This window comes from Schistocerca americana, chromosome 9 (genome assembly GCF_021461395.2).
Source record: "Schistocerca americana isolate TAMUIC-IGC-003095 chromosome 9, iqSchAmer2.1, whole genome shotgun sequence".
Classification (NCBI taxonomy): domain Eukaryota; kingdom Metazoa; phylum Arthropoda; class Insecta; order Orthoptera; family Acrididae; genus Schistocerca; species Schistocerca americana.
The window spans coordinates 66419532-66433004 of NC_060127.1; the positions used below are offsets into that span (position 1 = coordinate 66419532).

At 38.1% G+C, this 13473-nt stretch overlaps 1 protein-coding gene across 13 annotated transcripts in view; it reads left to right on the top strand.

Moving 5' to 3' along the window:
* LOC124551171 (YLP motif-containing protein 1-like) overlaps nt 1-13473 on the top strand; it is a 383298-nt gene that overhangs the window by 240827 nt on the left and 128998 nt on the right. For all 13 annotated transcript variants that reach the window (XR_006967786.1, XR_006967785.1, XR_006967783.1 and 10 more), the window contains exon 19: nt 2524-2700. Coding sequence is in view for 7 of the 13 variants with exons in the window: in XM_047126156.1 (XP_046982112.1) it covers nt 2524-2700 (177 nt within the window). In the remaining 6 variants the exon portion in view is untranslated. The remainder of the gene's footprint in view (nt 1-2523; nt 2701-13473) is intronic.

The window sequence follows — 13473 nt, forward strand, 5'->3', positions numbered from 1 at the left end:
ATCTTGCGCAGTAATTAAGTGCTCTGTTGTGGCTTGTGCCATGAGCTTTTTGCACACTACATATGTGATTATAGATTGGTATTGAAGAAATAGAAGTGCAGTTAGATGTTCCTGCCTGCCGCTCGATGCCATTTTCATTTGGTGCATACTGATGTACCCTCGTATACATGTTTATATGTCATCCAGGATTTGCTTGCCATCATATTTATTGAACATAAATAACTCTTTTTTTTTTTGGGGGGGGGGGGGGGGGATGCAAAAATCAGGTAGTCCACAAACCGAACAGAAACAGTTATAGACGAAATATTTCTAAATTGTTTCAGAGTCGAAGGTAAAGTACAAGCAGGATTAGTCAGATAATACACATTTTCTAATTGAACATAAAACCCCACTGGGGAGCCGTGTATTTGCCCTCTAGGAAGCCTGTGCCACTGGCCTGCAATATTGACTGTGTAGGTACTTATAGGGAGGATGGGGGCATCAGAACAAGCAGAATTGGAAGGAAAAATCTAGGAATGTAGCTCAACTATGAAGAGAGTGTGTTAGTGGAAAAACTGTGAGTATTGAGGTAAGGTATTTCAGTGATGGATTTTTGTTCAGCATTCTCACAGATGGCTGACTGATGAGTGTGAAGATAGAGAGGTCACTCATTTCTATACTGACCAGCACAAAATATGTGACCCATAATAATTGATGTGTAATTATCTATTTAATCAAAATGCAGCACTTTATCCTATATTTTTGGATGAGGGCCAAGGGCCATTATTGATGATGCTTTGTGAGGGTTGGTGAAGTGTTGATTTTCAGTTGCACCAGCCTTAATTGTTTTTCCCCTGCACAACCTGAAAAATTTGTCACTGGATGTGAGGCGATAATGTTTTCCTACTCTTGTAGCACGTATTGCTGTATCTTGTATTGTTCCTCTTTCATTGACATGTATTATTGAGATCTTTCAGCAATTATTGTAATTGGCTTTGTGGAGTAAATATGCTGTTAAGCCTTGAAGATGCTGCAAAAACTCTTGCTTCGGTGGAAGATGGTCGCAGCATGCCGTACATTGCAGAAGTGTTGGAAACTACACCTTCCATGATTTTCCAGAACTGTAAGAAGGTACAGGGAAAGTGGAGACTATTCAAGGAAACTAGGATTGGGCCCAAGAAGAGCAGCGTTGGTGATAGAGAACCACTTCTTGCAACTTCAAGTTCACCACCGCTGTCACACTGCTGTTGAATCAAGTAATCGATTCCACCTAGTTTGAGGAGTCGATGATAGTGATAGAACCCTCAGAAGAAGACTGGAAGCTGCCAATTTTCAATCCAGATGGCTTACTACAGGCCCAGAACTACCAGAGAGCACGAGACACATCGACTACATTTCACAAAAGAATATTGCAGCTGGAGAGCACAGCAGGGGAGCGAGTGTCATTCACCAATGAGTCATTATCTGACTGCAATCACCTGATGGTGGAGAGAGGGTCTGGAGGGAATACGTCTAGGGTACCTGATTTGGATGGTTTTCTTATGGTGTGGGCAGAAATCAGTATGACTGCGGGGGGCGGATTTGATCTTCATGGAGGACGTAAGCCTTACAGCCCATCAGTATGTGAAGGAAATCATTCAGGAGCATGTCGTGCTGTTAGCTCAATTTATTGATTATGATTTTACACTAACATGTGACAATGCACACCCACACTTTAACGGCCCTCATCGAAAAATATAGGATAAAGTGCAGTGAGAGATCTCCGATGAGGTGGAGATTCGTGCTATGGCTTTGTATGTTCGAACACTTGAGAGTGTACTGGACAAGCTGGGGAGAGGAACCTCTCGGAGCATACCTGAAATGTTTGATGTTGTGATTGGTGCAAGAAGAGGTAATAAATGCTTTTGAAGATGTGAAGAGAGGCATGTGACATATATGAAGCCAAAGTGGTGGTGCATTGCCTTCATTGAGCTTCCTCAAAATTTGCTTAAAGTGTTAATCAATCTGTATTACTGTTTACAATCGTCTTTTTCTTTTCTTTTCTTAGACAATTAGATAGGATCACACCACAATATTTTATCATAAAGTAGTATATTAGTGTCATAAAAGTGATCAAAATATAAAATAATTTTTTTAAAGAAATTATCTTTGCAGTTTTCATGCTGGTCGGTGTATTATCAGTGTTCTGTGAAGTATCATTTGTTTGTTTTTGACCTGTGTGGGCGTTCCACTATTTCTGTAAGTGGTGGCATGCTGCATTGCCATTTGGACTGTTTCACTTTCTCGAGTTCTGCTGCTATCTTCCTTTCCAAAGTCAGTTAATGTTCATTCAAAAAACCGGGGATAAATATGCTTTACTGACTGCTGTATACTTGATCGATAGTAAAAACTCTTAACTTAAAGTGAAATAGTTGTCCATCTTCTATCGTTGTAGCAGTTTTTAGTGCCTCTTGTAAGTAAGCATTCATTTCTCACTAACAAAAGTTTTAGGAATAGTAAAATTTTTCTGTTATGTTGTTGTTGATATCTATAAAAATCTGTCAGGTGATGGTGTACGAGTATGAAGCAGGCATGGATAAGCATTACCATGGTTCATTATTGAAAGCATTCAAGAAAACAGTGAATGATGGATACTTTCCCTTTATAATTGTTGACTGCATCAATGATAAAGTAAAGCAATTTGAAGAAATGTGGAGCTATGCAAAGCAGAAGGGTTTTCAGGTATGTGTAAACTAACAATCTTTTATTTATTAGAGCTGCTTAAGATGATTACCAATTTGGTGCCCATTAAGATAAACAATCAAAATAAAGTAACCATATCATTAACTTACACTGGTGCTGAGCTATGTGTATGTTTCTGTAAAGAATTCCTAAATAACTGACTGCATTCCTCGTTAACCTGTGACCTCCAGATTGAGTGTGCTCAGTTCAGTCAGTTACCAATTTTATGTGTCACAACTTAACTCAAATCCTTATCGATATTCGTTGTAAATTTCCTATCACCTAGTTGGACTCTAATGAGCCGAAGTTTAAATGTAATGATTACTCTGTAGTTGACAAAATGATTGTTGATATGAGGAATCAGACAAAATAGTTTACTCATTCCAAGCAACTGTACATTGTGTGTTTTATTGAACTCCTCAAAGCAACTGTACATTGTGTGTTTTATTGAACTCCTCAAAATACACGAAAATGAAATTACATAAGGTACCAGAGGGGGAGGGATGGGGGCAATGTTGTGTTGAATTGAAATACACATAATGAAAATTCTATCAGTGTTCTTTAAATGCTACATATTACGTGGCATACCAAACTGCAAACCTGGCCACCGTGGCAGCATTGTTGCGATTATGCCCGAGAATTAGGAGGGGGTGGCAGTAGCTTACACTCAAGTACTCTCACAAGTGGAGCGCTGCCAGAAGCCTAAGTGCCGCTGAATAAAGTGCCCATTTAGAACAAAAACAGAAATGGAATGTAGAATATTTTTTACATTAACTGCTAACAATTCTTTGCTGGCAGTACACATAAGCAGAGCAACAAGAAAGATTGTAGCATTGGCTAACAATATGTCCTTGGGAAAAAAAATCACAAAAGAAAGAAAAGAGAATTTTATGGATGACAAGAAGATACTATACTGTATATTAGGTAGCAGAAGGAAGCAGAAAGAAAATATTCAAAAGTTATCAACAAAATAAGAAAACCTGTGCAGGAGGGAGTAGTAGTTTTGAAAGTATGGAAAGAATATTTCCAAAAACTATGAGGAGGACAGGATGAAACAGATATGTGTTATGAGATAGAGGTAGACAAAAGAAACATCACCACTGAGGAAATAGGAAAAGATGATTAGCAGATGTTGGATGTAGAGAAAGCTGTACTAGAAATGAAAAATGGCAAAGCTCGTGGACTAGATGACATCACATTGGAGATGATCAAAGCTGCAGGACCTACCGTAATTCCGTGACTGTGTGGAAAGATTTGTGATGATGAAACAAAGGCATTTATTGTAACTATCTTTAAGAAGGGTAACGAGGTATCCTGTGAGAATTACAGAGGAATAATGCTACTGTGCCACTGCATGAAGATTTATGAAAGCAGAGCAGCATAGTTGACAGGACCGACTGCGGACCTTTGGTACAGAGCCGAGTGGAGGCTCTGAATCAGAAGCTCAAATGATCCTGCAACTATGTAGGCTGCAGATTCCTCAACTTACGCGATAGAGTGGTGGGGTTTCAGGTTCCACTGAATAGGTCAGGAGTTCACGACATGCAGGAGGTGGCTATGCAGGTAGCAGGGGCTGTGTGGCATGGACTGGGCAGGTTTTTAAATTAGAGGGTCTTATGGAAATACAAAAAGGGCTTCAGCCTCAAAGGGTGCAGGCCAAATGTAGGAAGAAAGCAGATACAGGAACCATGAGTACAACAGTTGTAAATTGTTGTAGCTGTGTTGGAAAAGTACCAGAACTCTGAGCGCCAATAGACAGCACTGATGCTCAAATTGTAATGGGCACTGAAAGCTGGCCAAAGCCGGAGATAAGTTCAGCCGAAGTTTTTGCAAAGAACCTAATGGTGTTCTGAAGGGATAGGCTAAAAACAGATGGCGGTGGCGTGTTTTAGAAGTAGTTTATCTTGTAGTGAAATTGAAGCAGATAGTTCCTGTGAGTTAGTATGGGCAGAGGTCATTCTTGGCAACCGAAATAAAATAATTAGTTGCTTTTACTGACCTACCAACTCAGATGACTCATAAAATTATAGTTGATGCTGACTAATTTACCCTCGATACGTTGGCAAAAATCCATGTTTAAAACCGTAGGTAAGCATTAAACGTCATTTGAATTTGTGCCAAACGCATTCTCAGAAAATTATTTCGAGCTGTTAGTTCATGAGCCCACTTGAATAACAAATGGTTGTGAAAATGCACTTGACCTCTTAGCAACAAATATTCCTAAGCTCATAACAAGTATCAAAACAGATGCAGGGTTTAGTGAACATAGGTTTGTCATACTGAGGTGGAATATTGTAACCCCCAAATTTTCCAAAAATAAACGAAAAATATACCTATTCAAAAAATCAGATACAAATTCGCCTGGTGCCTTCGTGAAAGATGTGCTGTGTTTTAAACGGTGTTGTGAATGCGTGAATTTAGCAGCATCCTACATAAATATTTAAATATGCCTACAGTTCTAAATTGTCATTCAATTACTGCATTACCTGACTAGAATATGACATGAGCATGAATGTGAACTAAATTGAAACACACAACCATTTTCATATGTTCTCTGTAAAGAAGTGTATCTCTTTAAAATTATTCAGTTAGGTTCATTGCCTACTTTCATACAAACTTATTTCACTCTTGACTATCACTTCATTTTTATAACAGGGAGACACACAACATTGACGAATTTTACTGAAAAGATTTCCGAGCTTTAGCTGAGAAAGTTTTATGCTCTGACACCAGCAAAGAATGGTAGAAGTTAAAATAGTTTCTCATAGAATAGATTTTGATGTACAGTCAAGTAACCTTTACGTGGATTCTTTTTACAATGGCAAATATAAATGTCTGAATTATTTAGCAATTTAAACTTGCCGTGTAAAGCTTTCATGAAATGGTGGCAGATAAATGAACATCGGTGTATCACAGAATCAATCTGTTCTGACTACGTGAAAATAACTGACTGAATTCGATTATAAGAAACATTAATCAGCATTACATAATTGTTCTCATCATTTTCAATCTGAAATAAAACTATAACTCTTGCCAATAAACTCTTATAAATATATTACCGCTATTGGCAGTGTTGCAGATTGTCCACAGCGAAACAAAGATGGAATGCAGAGGATCAGGATAATTAATATTCTTACAGAAAATATGAGATAAACTTGGATAACATTATACTCTTATTTTTCTCCAATAATTTACAATAGGTAGTTTACATAATAGTAATAATGCCAGACCTTATCATAGGCAGCAGATTACAGTGTGTCTTGCTAGCATCATGGCTACTCGAACAAGAAGAAAGAATGCAAATAAAAATCAGTGATAATAATAATTGTTCTTATAATTAAAAGATATCACTGTTTTCAGTCTATTTTCTATGGTTTGTTAAGTCACTGTTACACCGTCTCTGCACTAGCAAAACCAATCTGTTTCTCTGATAACACACTTGTCTCTCATGATATCACATATTTCAAAAAATAATAAAAAATGTTTTTATAAACTATAAAATAGAGGCATGGATGCTATATTGCACCCAGGGCTGTTAAAAAAAATATTTAGTGACAAAATTGTTTTTAACAGTCCACAACAGCCAATATGCACTGATTTTAGTCATAATTATTCACTCTTCAGGTGTCTGATAGTCTCAGTATACTTAAGAGTCATAATAGTTTTGATGTTGTTGTTAATATACGAGGGTGAGTCAAATGAAAACCTTAAATTTGTAATACCAAATCGAAATTTCACGCCGTTATCCGGTAAGTTGGTAAGCGTGCTACAAACAGCGTGCAGAATGGCCTGTAGATGGCAGCATAGTGCAGATGCACACATACTGTCGCAGTATCAGTATAAAGATGGCCGCCCCGCTTGCGACTTGCACCAGGGAAGAACAGCATTCTGTTATTTGGTTTTTGCGTAGTGAAGGTGTGAAACCTATTGAAAGTCATCAATGAATGAAGGGTCAGTACGGTGATGCATTTTTGTCACAGCAGTAAGTCTATGAATGGAGTAGGAGGTTCGCAAATGGTGTGACTTCAGTGGAAGATGCTTCTCATCCAGGTCAGGCACAGTGAGTTGTGACTCCACAGAACATTGCAGCAGTTGAAGCCACAGTGAAGGAAAACCACTGAGTGACACTGACATTGCAGCATGTTTACAGATTAATCATGGGTCAGCACACCACATTGTGCATGATGTGCTCCAGTTTCACAAAGTGTTTGCAAGATGGGTGCCAGAGCAGCTGACTCCTGAAATGAGAGAAAGACGTTTTGATGCTTGTGAAGAACTTCTTTGGCGCTTTGAATGAGAAGGCGATGGCTTCCTTGCAAGAATCGTTACTAGGGACAAAACCTGGGTTCACTTCCACCAACCGGAAACGAAGAGAGCGAGCAAGGAATGGCGCCATTTCTCATCACCAAAGCCAAAGAAGTTTCAAACAGAACCATCAGCAGGGAAGGTTATGCTGACTCTTTTGGGACAAAAAGGCATAATTTTCAAGCATTACATGCCTAGAGGGACCACTGTCACCAGTGCATCATACACAGATCTCCTAAAAAATCATCCGCGGTCTGGAATCAAATCAAAGCGACGTGGATTGCTGTCAGCAGATGTCCTTTTGCAAAACGACAATACAAGGCCCCACACTGCTCTTACAACAGTTTCAACAAACACAGACCTGCATTTTGAGTGTCTTCCTCATCCGCCATACTCACCAGACTTTGCCCAAAGTGATTTCCATATGTTTGGACCACTCAAAGACACAATGGGAGAAAGAAGTTCCGTTCTGATGAATAGGTACGCCATGCAGTGCATAAGTGGTTGCACGGACTACCAAAAAATTTTTTTCGAAAGGAATTTATGCACTTTGTAAGCGCTGCTGGAGGACTTGCATTGAGCGTGGGGGAGATTATTTTGAAAAGTGCTACAGCTTTGTACCACTTCTGCACAATAAATAATATTTTAAAAATTATTTAAGGTTTTCATTTGACTCACCCTCTTAACATACGAGATGGATCTATATATATAACAATAAGTATTTTTGTAATAGTCAGGTTTACTTCGGTACTTAAAGATGCCTCAGAAATAACGGCGGAGACCATTACTTCCCCACCCCAATTCGGGTTTGCTGGATATGGAAAACTGGGAATAAAGCTATCTGAGGGGATCCACGACATCCATAACTACTTACTTTCCGTGTTTGGTATAGAATTTTGTGGTATTAACAAACATTTGTTGACAATAAGTTCATATCATAATTATATGAGTATTTATTATGAAAATTTCTGTGACTAGTTCATAGGAACTCATTTCTACAACAATATTTTAAAAGTTTTTGATTGACATAAGTCATTAAAACCGTCGGTCATTGTGCCGATGATGAGAAGGTCTTCCACCACGTCGAGTCTCAAGAACGACAGCAAGTGGGGCTGCATTGAAGTCTGGATCTGCTGCTGGACCACATGCTGCACTGGAACACACCAGGATTGTCGCCTCCCATTTTCCGCTCATTCACGAAGGGTTCATGAAAGTCGAAAATTAGTGTTAGTATACATGTCATATATTGGTGGTGCTCTGCAAAAGAACGATTAGATTAGGGTTTGCTTTCACACACACAGATTCACTTGATATACAACTCATTGTATGGCCCAGAATCATAACACTGTCCTCTCATTTCAATGTAGTGATCCACTATTTATTTATAATATTTTGTAAACGACACAGCACCAGTTAGTTTTTGCGGTGTCCGTCGTGATACTTTGTTTTCACCAGCACTGTTTATAAACATTGCTGTGTGATACAATGGAGCCAGTGCCATAGCACACATTATTGGTGCACCACAGCAGGTATAGTCTGATTCAAAATATCTTACTCACATAGCATAGACGTGACTGCACCACTAAAGGTCTGGCATGTTATACTGTTTTAAGTTGTTAACTGAAATCAACGTCTCTTATCATTGCAACTAATATCATTTCACTCTATGGGTGTCCGTAAAATCATTTTGAAAGTTATGATATTGTTTATTTTAAAAAATCCACAGTTTATCACATGTCTATCTCACCTTCTTTACACAGTTTTTAGTTACACATGTTCCACTGTCCAATTCACTGTTGTTGGTTTTACATTCCACACAACAGCTACATCAGTTTCATTTTGTTATAACACAATTAATGACCTTGTTAGTTGATTACATTTTGTGGCTTATGTCAAAAGATATTGACAAGGATCATGTAAACATTGACATTAATTCAGTTCATCCTCTACGTTAATCATCATCAGATCAGATCAGATCAGACCTGTGTTGATCACAGTGCACAGTCCCTTCTATATAAACTCTTATTACATTCATCATTATTCATACGGGTAACATTACTTTTTGAAAGAATAGGACAAATGTCCATGTTCGGTATGTCAATCATAAGTGAGTTCGGAATACTTTAGTAAGAAATTCTCTTAAGTCAACCTGTAGCCAAATGGTACACAAAATCTTACTCAAGCTGAGCCAGAGTCAATAATTTAGAAAATATACAGACTCACGTACAACTTATGGTCAACACATGTATGCGCTCAAAAGTTATCTATCCACTTAATTATTCATTTAAAGACACAGGATAATACATGAACATTTATATTACATACAAGAAGTAGAAAACAAACAAAGTGCAATGTTTTTCCTAATCTAGCACAAATAATAAAATTCAGTATATAAAATATTGAAATGATATAGAAATTCACTAATCTTAGAATGTGATTCACATATCTCTGGCCTGATTGACTCTAGTTTCTTTATATTAGTTTTCTGCATTTTCTGGTTGTCAAGTGACCTAAAGTACAATTTTAAAATTAACAAGACACAAATTTATGAAATGCAGTAAGTATATCACTTATAACTATTATGTACAATACTTATACAAGTGTACCAACACTCAGCAGAAGAATGTTATTTACATCACTTCTGTAGTTATTACCAGTTAGTGAAGGTATCTCTTTAAATCTCTGTAGCAATACAACCCTTTCATTTTGTCAGTGTTTACATCTGCTAGTAACATTCTTCATGTAGGGACCTCTATATAGTAGGTGCCACTTCTTATTCTGCTTATTCTGCTTCTTTAAAAGTGATGCCTTGGGATGTATACAAATTCATTTACTGCCTATTCTTGTTGGTTGGTTAATTTCTTGTTGAACTTCATTTTACGGAGTTCTACTTACATAGTAATATTTCATAAAACCATCTCCACCTTTTCTTGGTGTGACGTATCTTTGTTTTGCAACTTAGGTATAGTCTTAGTGGATTCATTCTTCTCCTGACTATTACCCATTAACTCATTTGGTGTAAATCCAGTTGATAGGTGTGGTAAATCATTGTATATTTCAACAAATTTGTTTAGATATTCAATCCATTTTGTTTGCTTATTAAACATGTAGGTCCGGTAAATCTGTTTAATTCTCTGAACATTCGTTCTACTGGGTTACCGTAATATTAACTCGTATCTAAGCCGCACTTTTTTCCGCTTTTTGTAGCCCAAAAAACCGCCTGCGGCTTAGAATCGAGTGCAAAGTAAGCGGAAGTTCTGAAAAATGTTGGTAGGTGCCGCCACAACTAACTTCTGCCGTCGAATATATGTAGCGCTACGCAGGCATGCTTTGCAGGCACAAAGATAAATACTGGCGCCAAAACCTCTGCGTCAGTAAACAAATTTTAAAAAAAAAAGGTGGAAGACGAGCTTTTCTCTCTGCCCCGAGTTTTGACCACTGCATTTTCATACATTATCCAATGAAGTAAATACAAATTCTGTATTGTTCATCTTCGAATGTAGCAGCCTTTCAATGTACTACGAAAATCCGACTGGCAAGACTGTTTGGGATGTTTGTCAATATGGCCAACTCTATGTTCTGAATTTATTCCTACCCGTAACAAGAGATGGTTGCTAATAGGAACTTTTATGAATTGTGAATCACATGCAGTATTCTCTTCACCATAAGAATAATACGAATGTAAACATTTTGCCATGTATTCCTATGTGTTTCCTGTTATCTCATTTAAATCCTGTCTTTCTAATAAACTACGAAACTAGAGTGAGACAACAGCAAACGCAGAAGAATATACATATCATGTCATGTTTATATTCGTATTATTCCTATGCTGAATAGTGATACAGTCAGAAATGAAGCACGGCAACTGACTAGATTTTTAAACCTAAGATTACTCTAATTTCTGTGCAGTATGTAATGTACTAAAGAGGCGTCTGCAAAAATTTTCAAACGGAGAAAATTTTTCGCTAAACTTTAGTTCAGAACATCTATCATATGCAGTCTATTATTTGGTTCTTGTTGATCATTATCAAAGAAAGCGGCAGTGTAAGTAACAACAAATAGCAGTCTCTTGCCATTGTTTCGCTAATGAGACGATTCCTCTCTCTTTTTTTTTTAACTGTAAGCGACGGTAGGTGCACGAAAGCAATCCATGCCGCGAGCGGCGACAGGCCATAAACACGCATTATGAGAATGTGACAAACAATGGATGCCACAGTATAATAATGCATTTTGAGCTTCGAGTGACGAAAAACCTATAACAAAGAGAACGGCACTTATCAGATCAAAGAAAAATAAGCAATCAATTCAAACCAGACAAAGCACGTGAAAAAGGCTCTCTAGTATAAATACGGACGGAGCGCCTGACACATAGCAATGACTACGTGGTAAAGCTTAACTGCTAAGTTTACCACACGTACCAAACTACTGTAGCTTTATCGTCATTCATTCGACCTAAATTGTCTCATATTGCAATGGACCAACTTTGTTTTGGTTTGGAGTTGCAATCTAACACGTTTCTCCCCCTTGAATTTCAAGTCTCAAATTCCAGGTGCGGCTTACATTCGGGAAAATTTTTTTCCTTGATTTAGAGTTTCATTTTTCAGGTGCGGCTTAGATTCGAGTGCGGCTTAGATTCGGGTAAATGCGGTACTGCTAGGTGAAAGTCTTGATATTAAGACGTGTCTTATTCCATATTCTTCCATTATATTTTTCCATCTGCTTCCAGTAAAATAGGTAGCATTGTCTGTTATAACAGTGGTAGGGTATCCAATTGTTCTAAAGTAATCTTTAGTTAGCTTTCTCCCAATACTGCCAGCAGTTGCTGCACGCAAAGCCTACATTTTCAGATGTTTGGAGAACAAATCATATATAGCTAGGATGTATTTGACCCCCCCCCCCCCCCCCCCCCCCACCCCTTGAGCTGTCAGTAGGGGTCCTGTTATGTCCATTGCAATTACCTCTCTAGGTCTTTGTGTTATTATTGGGTGTAATTCTGTATCCCTGCACCTATTGTTTGGCTTTGCCTTTTGGCATATGTCACATTTTCTCAGTACTTCTTGGACTGTCTTTTTCTGGTTTGGGAAGTAACACTATTGTTTAATTTTAAGTGTAGTTTTGACAATTACAAAATGTTCCCAATCCCAGTGGGTGAACCAGGTTAAATCTTCAAGTTGATCTGTAGGGATGCACACACACCATCCACTGTTAGGCTCCTTCATTTTATAGAATAAAAATTTTATCATGTAACTATGTAACTGGTAACATTAATGTAAGACACTATGTTGTTGTTATTTGAGGACGTCCCTAATGTTTTTCCACATAGGATCATTTTCCTGTGACTTTTACAAGTTTTTCCACATTTCCGTGTATCTTTCTCGATACGTCAAGTCTTTTATGAACAAAACTTTAAATTCCATAGAATTCTCAACTATTACTGTGAATTCTGACATTCCTTGTGGCAATCTCAAAAGAGTATCCGCAACAACGTGGTGTGGCCCATTGTCATGTCTTATCTCAAAGTTATAGTCCTGTAGTGCCAGAGTCCCTCTAGCTAAACGTCAGTGTAGCAATTTACAAGAAAGCATTAATGCCTGATGGTCACATTGAACATTCACATACTTCCCATAGACATAATAATGGAATTTTTTTAAATGCAAAGACAACGGCCAATGCTTCCAGTTCTGTCACAGTGTACGCCCGTTCACATTTCACCAATAAACAACTGGCAAATCTTATCATTCTTATGTCCAGTCCATTTTCTTGTTGTTCAGTTTGGAACAGATGTGCTCCTAAGCCATAGCTTGAATTATCAGTAGCAATAAAGAAGTCTTTTGACATATCTGGCTGGTGCAAGATTGGTGCATGCTTCTTTAATCCTATCAAAATCTTCTCTGCATTGATTGGTCCAGCACCATCGTGCATTCTTTTTCAATAATCCTAGTAATGCATCACTGTTTAATTGTTGAGTGGGTAGAAAATGCCAGGAGGAGGACGCCAAACCAATGAAACTCTTTAATTGTCACTTAGTTTTGGGATAAAGGAAGTTAGCAATTGCTGCTATCTTAGTGGGATCTGGTTTGATACTCTCAGGTGAAATAATATGTCCTAGAAATTTAATCTACTTTTCGGCAAATTTTGATTTCTCTATATTTACCACGACTGCCCTTTAGACAAATTTACTTAGAACATCTTGCAATAGATTAATGTGCTCGTCCCATCTCTCTGTTGCTAGTAAGAGATCATCAACATATGCTGTGGCTCGATCGAGCAACTGTGGCCCCAGCACATTGTCAAGTGCCACAATAAATACTCTGGCGTGGTTAGCACACTGGACTCGCATTCGAGAGGACGATGGTTCAATCCCGTCTCCAGCCATCCTGATTTAGGTTTTCCGTGATTTCCCTAAATCGTTTCAGGCAAATGCCGGGATGGTTCCCTTTAAGGGCCATGGCCGATTTCCTTCCCTAT